Below are 13,909 nucleotides of genomic sequence, written 5' to 3'. Positions count from 1 at the left end.
TAGTTGCAGCTCAGGCACAGAGAGAACCCCACTTCCATTATCCTCACCTCGTATTTCTGAATTTCCTGCTGCAATTTGTCAATGTCGTTGAGGGTTTCTGTGATCTTTGGCTCGAGGCTGTTAGGGTTTCCCATCTGGGGGGATTTCTGGTAAACGTCCTTCATTTTATGTAAGGCATCTCTGCAGGGCGAGAGGGAGAGAAAGGAGCTGTGAAGCTGAGTAGGAGATGGGGGTTGAGCTATGTATGATCTTTCCCTTAAAAACTGCAACCAGAGGTACAAATAAAAGGAGAGAACAGGGAGGCAGAATAAACAGGGAGGCTCTGATGGCCAATCCCAGCACAACTGTTAGTCTGGTACCATCGTTCATAGTCCAAGCCATTCCCATGCTCTCAGGATTTCAACCCACAAAGGTCCAGAAGCCGAGCTTTTAACTCTGCAGTGCCCTGCGAGGAATCCTCGGCAAGAGGCAGGCATTAACCCCTTAAGAGCATGTGCCTTCAGGAAACCTTTACATGATTATACTTTCACAACCATAACTAAGGGCTACATTGCAAATTGTTGCCATCTGTGTAACAGATTGTCTTAATGTTGTAAATGTTTTAGTTGACAGGAATTGTATGTTTATATTATATGTCTTTTTAATACATAATCCACATGGGATATAACAACAAGTGTACGAAATATAAGATTTTAATAAATAAAAATAACTAAAACTGAGACAAATCCGCAAACCAGCAAGGGTGCACATCCCAAAACTAGCTGGATCAGCATCTCAAGCAGGGTCACTGAGGGGTGGAGAGGCAGATGTGATCTCTGGAGCAAGGTAGGTGTGTGCCTGAGCTCAGAGAGTACTGCAGGAGCAAGCACCCTGCGGAGGCGGAAAGAGGGTGACATGGTGAGGGGGGGGGAGATGAGGTCTGGAGCAGGGTCTGTGGGAGCAGAGATGAATGAGGGAGGCTGAGGAGCAGGGTCTGTGGGAGCACAGGATGAGTGAGGGAGGGGGAGATGAGGCTGAGGAGCAGGGTCTGTGGGAGCACAGGATGAGTGAGGGAGGGGGAGATGAGGCTGAGGAGCAGGGTCTGTGGGAGCACAGGATGAGTGAGGGAGGGGGAGATGAGGCTGAGGAGCAGGGTCTGTGGGAGCACAGGATGAGTGAGGAAGGGGAGATGAGGCTGAGGAGCAGGGTCTGTGGGAGCACAGGATGAGTGGGGGGAGATGAGGCTCTGGAGCAGGGTCTGTGGGAGCACAGGATGAGTGGAAGGGGGAGATGAGGCTGAGGAGCAGGGTCTGTGGGAGCACAGGATGAGTGGAAGGGGGAGATGAGGCTGAGGAGCAGGGTCTGTGGGAGCACAGGATGAGTGAGAGATGGGGGAGATGAGGCTGAGGAGCAGGGTCTGTGGGAGCACAGGATGAGTGGGCCTCAGATTCTCCATGGACTTTACCTTTGATCTGTTTCTTTCTGTAAATCTCGTTTTTTCTCTTCGATCTTTTGCTGCAGTTTCTTTCTCCTCTGCTCGGGTGGGAGATGGCTGAAATCCTCTGTGACGATATTCTGTAGTGAGAGACATGCAGACATGTTTCTGATTGCTCCGCATGCCATCCTCACCTATGCATGTGTGTTACATGTATGAGCAAGCACCGCACAATCTCCAGAAGAGCACAGAGAGCAGGAAATGCAACTTACCCCCCTCTTCAGCGTGCGGAAGGAAGAGATTCGGGGCTTCATGGTCTTATTGATCTCATTCAGACAGTAAGACAGGGGGTCCCGGCTGAACCTGGGGGATGGGGGTCCATTAGCAGCAGAGGAAGGATAAGAATTTAGCAGTGAAAGAGGAGGGGGAGGAAGCTAAGGTGTAAGGAAAACAAAGACAAGAAGAGAGAGAAAGAAAAACTCAGTTGGGGAAAAAGTATAAAACACAAATACAGATACCACCTCCCAGAGACGCCACCAAGGAGAGACAAAAAAGAGAAACTCCCACCCCTTCCCCTGACAATACCAAGGAGAAGTCCTCCTCCAAGAGATCAAGGAAAGACCCTCCCTCCAAGACACCAAGAAGAGGCCCTCCTCCAAGACACCAAAGAGACCTCCAAGAGATCAAGGAAAGACCCTCCTCCAAGACACCAAGAAGAGGCCCTCCTCCAAGACCCCAAGGAGATCAAGGAGACCTCCAAGAGATCAAGGAAAGACCCTCCTCCAAGACACCAAGAGACTCTCCTCCAAGACACCAAGAAGAGGCCCTCCTCCAAGACCCCAAGGAGATCAAGGAGACCTCCAAGAGTTCAAGGAAAGACCCTCCAAGGAGAGGCCCTCCTCCAAGAGACCAAGGAGAGACCCTACTCAATCTCCCCAGCGCAACAGGAGACCTTTCCCTCCACCGTACCTGTCTACACCCCACACACAACAGATCCAAAACAACAACATTATCAAGAAAAACAGGGAAGGAACAGGGTTCAGAGGCAGTAGGGGCAGAGGCACAGAGCCTGGAGAAGGCAGCAGTGGATGACAGGGGGTGGAAGGATCAGGGCTTGGAGGTGAATGTGGAAGGTGTGGAGAGCAGCATAGGAAAAGTGGAAAAAAGGCAAGGAGGGTAGAAGGGAGCATGAAGCACATGTGTGGAGAGGTGTCAGCGGAGGGGTCTGCGTCTGCTTGTCAAGGTTTGCAAGGCATGGGGTGTCTAAACGAAGCTAATAGCTCATTACATGCACCATTTTCATGCTCTTCCAGCTACCACAGGCCAAGAAGCCAGACATTACTACCAACACCCCTTTCTCACTTCTTCATGAAATGACCTACAGGTTCTTAGCTCCAAATATAGTTCCAAACCAACTCATCAGGAAACATCTAGGGTCAACTCCACTATCAATACTCAGTGCTTCCAGACTCCTGCCTCGGGATGTCCAAGTCCCACCAGGCCCCTCAACAGTAACCATCTGCCAAGACCGCCCCCCCCCCCCGAATCACCTGGGCTATCACACAAGCTCAGGAAAGCACCCAGCACAGCTCCTAAATCACAGCAGGTTCAGAAGTGTCTGTGAAAGGGGGTGAGAAATCTTCAGAGGGCCAGCCTGGTGTAGCAAAAAATGACTCGAGGTGAGTGGTGCCTTATAGATGCTTTCCTGAAAAGCTCATAGTTCAATACATTGGTTCTTCTATAAGGCACCACCCAACTCCTGTCATTTTTTGTGGAAGGGTGGAGGGATGAATCGGGTCCTGTGCTCCTGGCAGGGGGGTTCAGGGCTGTGAGAAAACGCCACTCACTCACTTTATACTTCTTGAGGAATGGCCAGCGCTTGCCTTTGCTCTTTGCAAGCTGTCTGTTGTCTCCCCGGGTATCTAGGGTTCCTTTTGGAGTCCCTAAGCTACTGTCGGAGGATGTGCGGTTCATGGTCTCGCTGAAATCTTCAAATTCTACGTCTCCAGGTCTCTCAAAGCCAGACTTGTGCATCTCTATCAGGAGCTGAGAGTCCTGAGGACACCACAAGAAAGCAAAATCAATATCCATGACCCATAACACGCTCTACCCCTCTACCCAGGTCAGGATAGCACAGCGCAGACAGCATGCACACAAGACATCACCATCCCAGAGAAAGCATCCTAGCACCAGGGACCAACCCTTCCCCACCCCACAATCCCAGCACTGAGGGTCACCCCCTTTCTCCACAATCCCAGCACCTAGGGCCGCTCCCCTACTCCACAATCCCAGCACCAGGGGGGCCATCCCTCTCCCCCCTACAATCCCAGCACCAGGGGGCCATCCCTCTCCCCCCTACAATCCCAGCACCAGGGGGGCCATCCCTCTCCCCCCTACTATCCCAGCACAGGGGGGCCATCCCTCTCCCCCCTACTATCCCAGCAACAGGGGGGCCATCCCTCTCCCCCTACAATCCCAGCAACAGGGGGGCCATCCCTCTCCCCCCTACAATCCCAGCACCAGGGGAGGGCCATCCCTCTCCCCCCTGCAATCCCAGCACCAGGGGAGGGCCATCCCTCTCCCCTCCTACAATCCCAGCACCAGGGGGGCCATCCCTCTCCCCCCTACAATCCCAGCACCAGGGGAGGGCCATCCCTCTCCCCCCTACAATCCCAGCACCAGGGGAGGGCCATCCCTCTCCCCCCTACAATCCCAGCACCAGGGGGGCCATCCCTCTCCCCCCTACAATCCCAGCACCAGGGCTTCACCTCCCCCCAATCCCAGCACCAGGGGGGCCATCCCTCTCCCCCCTACAATCCCAGCACCAGGGGGCCATCCCTCTCCCCCCTACAATCCCAGCACCAGGGGGGGCATCCCTCTCCCCCCCTACAATCCCAGCACCAGGGGGGGCATCCCTCTCCCCCCCTACAATCCCAGCACCAGGGGGGCCATCCCTCTCCCCCCCTACAATCCCAGCACCAGGGGGGGCCATCCCTCTCCCCCCCTACAATCCCAGCACCAGGGGGGGCCATCCCTCTCCCCCCTACAATCCCAGCACCAGGGGGGCCATCCCTCTCCCCTCCTACAATCCCAGCACCAGGGGGGCCATCCCTCTCCCCTCCTACAATCCCAGCACCAGGGGGGCCATCCCTCTCCCCCCTACAATCCCAGCACCAGGGGGGCCATCCCTCTCCCCCCTACAATCCCAGCACCAGGGGGGCCATCCCTCTCTCCCACCTACAATCCCAGCACCAGGGGGGCCATCCCTCTCCCCTCCTACAATCCCAGCACCAGGGGAGGGCCATTCCTGTTAAACCCCCTCCCACAATCCCAGCAATGACGCTCTGCCTCCCCCCATCGCTGCATCAGGGGCCAGCCCCCCATCCCAGCACTGGGGGCCACTCTAGCATCCCAGCATCAGGAGGCACCTTTTCTGTTTTGTAAATTCTCTGCAACGATCTTCCTAAGGAAGAGGAGCATTTTCGGGCGAGGACGTCCGTTTCTACCTACGTGCTTCTCGTTCACAGAATCTGCCGCCAGCTTCATTCCATCCAGACATTTCCCTATGATGGGCAGGACTTGCCGCTCTGCATCGGAAAACAGGCTGTAGCCCTCCTTCAGCTTTGCTGTTCTGCGCTCGTCCATTTCCTGCAGTTTCTGAGAGAGACAGAGAAAGTCTGATTACATCGCAAGGCCTGTGACCGTGCCAGAGCGGTGGGGGGTGGTTGCAGAGTCCCTGTCCTCACCCGGTAGATCTGGGGCATTTGGGTAAAGTAGAACTGGCTCTGATCCTGGTTGAACTTCTGCAGGCAGGAGGCGTAATCATTCTTGCTCTCCTCAGCCATGTGACTGCGCAGGTTTGCCTGCTGCTTGGCCTGCAGGACAAGAGGAAAATCATTTAGCAAGAGAGGAGGTAGAGGAGAGAGAGAGAGGATGGGACAGACCCCAACAGAAATCCTGCACCTCCAGTTCTGTAAACAGACAATCCACGTCCACAGGAGCAGAGCAGAACGACGACACATCCCCTTCCTGCTCACCAGTCAAACCAAGAATATTCACCTGCCGGCATCACCTGAATCACTCAGCACTAACTGCCAGGACTCTCACGTCAACAAACCTACCACCAAAAAGGCAGCACTGCAATCACCACACCGGCCCTAGAACCCAAATACATCTCCCAGGGGAAAACAAATAGATCAAGCTGCAGTGCTAGAGATCCCTACACAGAAGGTAGCACTTCAGTCAGTCACACCTGCAGACCACTGAATCAGAGACAGGTACAAGCAGAGATTCACTTCCACCATCACTGGAGACTCCTTTCCTCATAGGCCGTGACAAAATGTGCAGACCTCCTCCCCCAGGGGAGCTGAAAGTGTACACAGTCAGTGCATAAAGAGACACCCAGAATTCACACCTGATTTTTCCTGGAAAATGCCTCAGGTACCAACAGATTGTGAGAGCCCTCTGTGGACAGGGAAATACCTTGAGGAGCAGAACGTATCTCACCTTGAGCTAACTCCTCGATGCCCTGTGCTAAATCTATAAACATAAAAGGTTTGTGTTGGTCAGCTGGTTGATCGGTCAGTCATTCTGTTGGGAAGCTGTACTGTGCAGAGACAACAGGCTCCCCAAAACACACACTCACAGAGGCACGAGCATCCACACACACACATACAGACTCTCCCAAACACACTCATACACAGAGGCACGAGCATCCACACACACACATACAGACTCTCCCAAACACACTCACACACAGAGGCACGAGCATCCACACACACATAGACTCTCCCACACACACGCACACACAGAAGCACGAGCATCCGCACACACATACAGACGCTCCCAAACACACAGAGGCACGAGCATCCACACACACATAGACTCTCCCACACACACTCACACACAGAAGCACGAGCATCCGCACACACATACAGACGCTCCCAAACACACAGAGGCACGAGCATCCGCACACACATACAGACGCTCCCAAACACACAGAGGCACGAGCATCCGCACACACATACAGACTCTCCCAAACACACACAGAGGCAAGAGCATCCGCACACACATACAGACTCTCCCAAACACACACAGAGGCAAGAGCATCCGCACACACATACAGACTCTCCCAAACACACACAGAGGCAAGAGCATCCGCACACACATACAGACTCTCCCAAACACACACAGAGGCAAGAGCATCCGCACACACATACAGACTCTCCCAAACACACACAGAGGCAAGAGCATCCACACACACATACAGACTCTCCCAAACACACACAGAGGCAAGAGCATCCACACACACATACAGACTCTCCCAAACACACACAGAGGCAAGAGCATCCACACACACATACAGGCTCCCTAAATCACACACTCGCAGAGGAACGAGCATCCACACACACATACAGACTCTCCCAAACACACACAGAGGCAAGAGCATCCACACACACATACAGGCTCCCCAAAACACACACTCACAGATGCATGAGCATCCGCACACACATACAGACGCTCCCAAACACACAGAGGCACGAGCATCCGCACACACATACAGACTCTCCCAAACACACACAGAGGCACGAGCATCCACACACACATACAGACGCTCCCAAACACACAGAGGCACGAGCATCCGCACACACATACAGACTCTCCCAAACACACACAGAGGCAAGAGCATCCACACACACATACAGACTCTCCCAAACACACACAGAGGCAAGAGCATCCACACACACATACAGGCTCCCTAAATCACACACTCGCAGAGGAACGAGCATCCACACACACATACAGACTCTCCCAAACACACACAGAGGCAAGAGCATCCACACACACATACAGGCTCCCCAAAACACACACTCACAGATGCATGAGCATCCACACACACACACACTCAGACTCTCCCAAACACACACACTTTGCAGAGGCACGAGCATCCACACACACACACACACACGTTGTTAATATGGAAAATATATCTAATAAATTAATGAAATAACTAGGAAAGCCCATCTCTGCCACCCTGAACACAGCATGGGTGCCGAGGACCATCTTACCATCTTATTGCCCTGGCAGCACATACACACGTCATCATGCGACTGGCGTGCAGCCTGTGACACCTTCACGGAGGGCGCTACTTGCCTTTTCCACATCTGCTTTCGTTGCATTGATATCCTGATCCAGTTTCTCGGCTGTCAGTGCAGCTTTCTCTGCCTCCCTGCAATCACGCTCAAACTTCCTTTTACTCTGCAAAAGAAATTGTTCGTTTGTCACTCGTTCACTGCTGGAAGATTTCTGCTGCTCCATTCTCATTCCGGGATCGCAGTCTTTCCCTCCTTCAGCATTTGGGGTGGGACGGGTTAGAGGCTTTGACTTACACTTTCCAGCTGCTTCAGACTGCCTTCCAGCTGCTGCTGCGCTCTCCTTCCCTCCTGCAGATACTGGGGAATTAAACAGAAAAGCTGATAAACGAGGGGAGAAATCCTCTCACATACGTAGCAGGTGTCACCACCTGCAAAGCATCTCCGGGGTGGGAGAAAAGGTGAGAAAGAATAACCAGGTTCCAATCCCGGCTAGTGCGAGACAGGCCGGAGTCTGAGGGATGAGGAGGAAGCGGCCGGCACCTTTCCATCGATATCCCTGCCGCTAAGAAGGAGAAGCAGCAGGATGCACTCCCCATAGTGAATACGTGCGGCTCACTCAGGGGCTGCGCTCAGTCCATTATACCTCTGATGCAGGAAGCTAATGCTCGCTAACGCATCCGGAGTCTGAAGCACTAACCCGAAAATGTGTTTTAAAAAATGCTCTGTGCACATACAAATGTGATTTCTTCTCAGAAACCCTGAAGAAAGGCCCCATCAGTGCAACTCCTGCTTCTGTCCATGGACTTGCGGTAACCGTGGAAAGCACGGGGTAGGCCAGTCCACCTCCGTGCATTACCTACTGCTGTAATTACCATGACGTTTACACGGGGGACACTAACAAGTAGGGGAGAAATGTTTTCACACTAACGGGCCGATACAGTACAGTCACGCGCAAAACGCTTTCCTGACGCACGCCCAGCCACCTCTCCTGGGCACGCGGGGTTGTGCTAAAAGGAGGCGGTAGGGACAATTGCTCGCTCCTAGCACCTCCTGGGCAACCCAGGAGAGGAGGCTGTCAGCGGGTTAGGAAAACGGATGCTCAGCCTGTGCCCAGCCATGGGTTAGGAAAAGGATATTAAGGCAGAGGATATCCAGAAAAGGCAGTATTTTCTGCTTTTCTGTACACTTTTTTGGGCTGCTCAGAAATTAACTCCTGCCCTGGGCTGGCGTTAATTTCTGAGCGCACAGATCTACAGGCATTTGCAAGTGAGGACTATTAGGGGTTTTTTTTTGGGGGGGGGGGGGTTGGTCACGCATTTCCGATGCGCTATACCCCTTATAGTATAAGGGATTGTGGACTCGTGTCCAAAACGCTCATCCAATTGCGTGTTACACACTACACTCAGCTGAGCGAAGCTTTTATTACATCGACCCCTCAGACCATAGCCCAGCTCCAATGACAGAGAAAGCCATGGAAAAAAAAAAAAAAAAAGAGAGAGCCCAGGACCATGGACAGCTGCACCCTAACCCCACCGCCTCAAGCCAGTCCCTCCAAAATAAAACCCTGCTCCCCTCACACATGGAAAGACCCTATTTACCGTTTTCCTCTCATGCTTTATCTCCTGTGAATACTTTACGAGTTCCACACAGATCGTAAGCATCAGGGTCTCAGCCACCACTTCCCTCTGCCCTGCAAAGTCACTCAGCTCCTTAATCACCTGCTGGAAAGAGTGATACTGGGAGTACCTAAGAGGAGGGGAAGAGAGAGAACAGTCACAGGAGTGTAAAAGTTACGAGACCATAAAGTCATTAACCAACAGCCTCTAAAAATGTCTACATTACACCCCTTCCCTACTCTCTCCTCATATCCCTCCTCCTAGAATCTCCCAGTGACACGAGAGAGGGAGGAGAAACTAAAAATTATATTACACCCCTTCCCTACTCTCTCCTCATATCCCTCCTCCTAGAATCTCCCAGTGACACGAAAGAGGGAGGAGAAACTAAAAATCATTATCTTACACCCCTTCCCTACTCTCTCCACATCTGACTCCTCCTAGGATCTCCCAGTGACATGAGAGAGGGAGGAGAAACTAAAAATCATTATATTACACCCCTTCCCTACTCTCTCCTCATATCCCTCCTCCTAGATTCTCCCAGTGACACGAGAGAGGGAGGAGAAACTAAAAATCATTATCTTACACCCCTTCCCTACTCTCTCCTCATATCCCTCCTCCTAGATTCTCCCAGTGACACGAGAGAGGGAGGAGAAACTAAAAATCATTATATTACACCCCTTCCCTACTCTCTCCACATATCCACATATTGGCTCTTCAAAAAAGCATTCCACAGTAAGGTCACTGAAGAAACAAATACATTCTGCTGAAAATCACCTATAAAAGCAGAGTTGCTTGTCTTTATATTTTTATTATTTTTTATTTTACTCATAATTAAATATTAATTTAAATACAGTATGCACATATACGATTAGCACGGCAATCGTAAATAGCATCTCCAACCCACTATTCAATTAGAGTATATTTTTGAACAATGTAACCGTAAAATACTGGCACCACTTGGGTAACTTAGAAAACTATCAAACCTATTTCGTGCCTAAATGTAAACCGTTGTGATGGTGCACTACTAAACGACGGTATAGAAAAGTCTTTAAATAAATAAATAAATAAAATAAATCCCTCCTCCTAGAATGTCCCAGTGACACGAAAGATATGGGGAAATGGAAAAATCATTATATTACACCCCTTCCCTACTCTCTCCTCATATCCCTACCTCCTAGGATCCCCCAGTGACACAAGAGAGGGAGGAGAAACAAAAATCATTATATTACACCCCCTTCCCTACTCTCTCCACATATCCATCCTCCTAGGATCTCCCAGTGACACGAGAGAGGGAGGAGAAACAAAAATCATTATATTACACCCCTTCCCTACTCTCTCCTCATATCCCTCCTCCTAGGATCTCCCAGTGACACGAGAGAGGGAGAATAAACTAAAAATCATTATATTACACCCCTTCCCTACTCTCTCCACATATCCCTCCTCCTAGGATCTCCCAGTGACACGAGAGAGGGAGGAGAAACTAAAAATTATATTCCACCCCTTCCCTACTCTCTCCACATATCCCTCCTCCTAGAAATCTCCCAGTGACACGAGAGAGGGAGAGAAACTAAAAATTATATTACACCCCTTCCCTACTCTCTCCACATATCCCTACCTCCTAGGATCCCCCAGTGACACAAGAGAGGGAGGAGAAACAAAAATCATTATATTACACCCCCTTCCCTACTCTCTCCACATATCCGTCCTCCTAGGATCTCCCAGTGACACGAGAGAGGGAGGAGAAACAAAAATCATTATATTACACCCCTTCCCTACTCTCTCATATCCCTCCTCCTAGGATCTCCCAGTGACACGAGAGAGGGAGAATAAACTAAAAATCATTATATTACACCCCTTCCCTACTCTCTCCACATATCCCTCCTCCTAGGATCTCCCAGTGACACGAGAGAGGGAGGAGAAACTAAAAATTATATTCCACCCCTTCCCTACTCTCTCCACATATCCCTCCTCCTAGAAATCTCCCAGTGACACGAGAGAGGGAGGAGAAACTAAAAATTATATTACACCCCTTCCCTACTCTCTCCACATATCCCTCCTCCTAGGATCTCCCAGTGACAGAGAGGGAGGGAGGAGAAACTAAAAATCATTATATTACACCCCTTCCCTACTCTCTCCACATATCCCTCCTCCTAGGATCTCCCAGTGACACAAGAGAGGCAGGAAAAAATAAAAATCATTATATTACACCCCTTCCCACTCTCTCCACATATCCCTCCTCCTAGGATCTCCCAGTGACACAAGAGAAGGAGGAGAAACTAAAAATCATTATATTACACCCCTTCCCTACTCTCTCCACATATCCCTCCTCCTAGGATCTCCCAGTGACACGAAAGACGAGGGGAAATGGAAAAATCAGTTTCCTTACTTGAATTCTGGGTCTTCTCTGCTGTTCCGCTTTGGAAGATATTTTTTCACTAAATTCCTGGAAATAAAGAAAAGAAAGCATGGAAGCAGAAGTAGTAATAACAGGACTCAATAATTCAGGATGAATAGGACTCAATAAATCAGGCAGGGATTACTTTTATTCCTGTAAGATTCTCCCTGTCTAACTTCTGTAACCAATAAAAATGTAAATAACTTGGATACTGCTCTGCTCCATACAGGTACAAGTAAATCATGAATACAGCACAGATAGGTGAAAAGCAGATTCTCAGCATAGTCCCATGTAGGGGTCACACTGATACATGTAAAGCATGAATACAGCACAAACAACTGAAGAGCAGATCTTCCTCAGAGCCTCATGCAAGGGTCATACTGATATGTAAATGATGAATACAGCACAAATAACTGAAGAGCAGATCTTCCTCAGAGCCTCATGCAGGGGTCCATACTGATATGTAAATGATGAATACAGCACGGGCAGCTGAAAAGCAGATTTTTGTCCGATTCCCTTGCAAGTGTAACCCCTGGGAGGGATGGATCCTGTATTTGGCACCCAGGAACACACAGAAAGGAAATCAGAGACGGACACTTTCTGCACACCTTCCCCCTACCGGATAACTTTAACCTGAGGCCACAAGGTCGCATATGTGGGGATGAGCTGTTTCGTCATGAATCCCAGTTTCTGTCCTTAGTTCTCAGCATCAATAATTATACAATCTCAGCATCTGAGGACTGGCGCTTTCCAACTCCTTTACTGATGGATGACTGAGTAATATTTACACTTCTCCCATTCGACTGATTAGCAGCAATAAATAATAAGTCAGCAGATAGACAGATAGACAGCAGACAGACAGATAGACAGCAGGCGACTCCATGGAAGCTCAGCGTTTACACCAAATTCCTCCTTGCACGCAGTTCCTCAGGATCAAGTTAGTTTCATCTTCCTTCACTTCCCCACCAACGTTTCTTTTTTCTTGCAGGGCACAAGTCCCAGATTTAATCCTCTCTGAGCACTTAAACTTGGTGTGCAGCACCTGAAGGTCCTTCAGCCTCCCCTGTGTTCTCCTGATTTCTTTCCACTTCTCACCGCCTTCTGTAACCTTCCCTTCCCCAATAGCAACAAAGTTCTTGTTACCTTTACTTTGTATCTTCTTTGTTTCCTCTAACAATGGACTCCACTGGCAGCCCTTTCTTTAGGTGGAAACTGTAACTCCTCTGTATCTTTCTGGGGGAAAGCTTCCCTCTTCCAAAGGTCTGGCGTGCTGACTCCCAGGGACCACGGGGAAAAATATTAATTGGACCAAAAGAGGAAACCGTAAGCAGGAAGGCTGGAAAAACTTCCAAGGCTCTTAATATAAGCGGGAGCTCAAACCAGGTAAGGTGAAACCATTCTTCCTCTGCAGCAATTCATCTGCTCGTTAGGAGACGTAGCACAGGCAGGTCTTCCTTACCCCACATCCTGCCTCGCTTCCACGGACGCCCCAATCCACTGCTCTGACAAGAAAATCTAAAAACTCTTCAAAGACCCGTAGACGAGTCAACGGAGGCCGACCCCTGATCGGGAACATCCCATAAATTACAAGAAAAAATTAAGACAAGACAGAGAGGGGTCCTACTCCAATAATAAAACAAACAATCTAAAATCCAGGAGGATAGCAGATACTTTGAGATGATAAACAGCTAGGACGCACCATCTCCTTGTTTCCACATGAGGAGCAACTCCCAAGTCTCTTTCACTTATTAATGCACAGATCCTCCACAGCTTAATGGCACATCCCACCAAGGCACATAAAGCATGAATACAGCACAAACAACTGAAGAGAAAATCTTCATCAGAGTCCCATGCAGGAATCACACACGTAAAGCATGAATACAGCACAGACAGCTGAAGAGAAGATCTTCATCAGAGCCCCATGCAGGCATCACACCGATACACAAAGCATAAGAACATAAGAACATGCCATGCTGGGTTAGACCAAGGGTCCATCAAGCCCAGCATCCTGTTTCCAACAGAGGCCAAACCAGGCCACAAGAACCTGGCAATTACCCAAACACTAAGAAGATCCCACGCTACTGATGCAATTAATAGCAGTGGCTATTCCCTAAGTAAATTTGATTAATAGACGTTAATGGACTACTCCTCCAAGAAATTATCCAAACCTTTTTTGAACCCAGCTACACTAACTGCACTAACCACATCCTCTGGCAACAAATTCCAGAGCTTTATTGTGCGTTGAGTGAAAAAGAATTTTCTCCGATTAGTCTTAAATGTGCTACTTGCTAACTTCATGGAATGCCCCCTAGTCCTTCTATTATTCGAAAGTGTAAATAACCGAGTCACCTCTACTCGTTCAAGACCTCTCATGATCTTAAAGACCTCT

General features: G+C 49.9%; 1 protein-coding gene across 4 annotated transcripts in view; it reads right to left on the bottom strand.

Moving 5' to 3' along the window:
* LOC115080591 (cdc42-interacting protein 4-like) overlaps positions 1–13,909 on the bottom strand; it is a 44,839-nt gene that overhangs the window by 9,833 nt on the left and 21,097 nt on the right. For 3 of the 4 annotated variants that reach the window (XR_003853603.1, XM_029584846.1, XM_029584845.1), the window contains exons 3-12: positions 11,512–11,568; positions 9,108–9,255; positions 7,804–7,866; positions 7,568–7,672; positions 5,161–5,289; positions 4,925–5,071; positions 3,266–3,469; positions 1,687–1,848; positions 1,445–1,554; positions 48–180 (exon numbers count right to left, since the gene is read on the bottom strand). Coding sequence is in view for 3 of the 4 variants with exons in the window: in XM_029584846.1 (XP_029440706.1) it covers positions 48–180; positions 1,445–1,554; positions 1,687–1,848; positions 3,266–3,469; positions 4,925–5,071; positions 5,161–5,289; positions 7,568–7,672; positions 7,804–7,866; positions 9,108–9,255; positions 11,512–11,568 (1,258 nt within the window). In the remaining variant the exon portion in view is untranslated. The remainder of the gene's footprint in view (positions 1–47; positions 181–1,444; positions 1,555–1,686; positions 1,849–3,265; positions 3,470–4,924; positions 5,072–5,160; positions 5,290–7,567; positions 7,673–7,803; positions 7,867–9,107; positions 9,256–11,511; positions 11,569–13,909) is intronic. The other variant, XM_029584847.1, reaches the window with a different exon arrangement.

This window comes from Rhinatrema bivittatum, chromosome 19, assembly GCF_901001135.1.
Source record: "Rhinatrema bivittatum chromosome 19, aRhiBiv1.1, whole genome shotgun sequence".
Lineage (NCBI taxonomy): Eukaryota > Metazoa > Chordata > Amphibia > Gymnophiona > Rhinatrematidae > Rhinatrema > Rhinatrema bivittatum.
The sequence above is the reverse complement of the archived record's forward strand: the minus strand, read 5'-3'. Positions and strand labels throughout refer to the sequence as shown.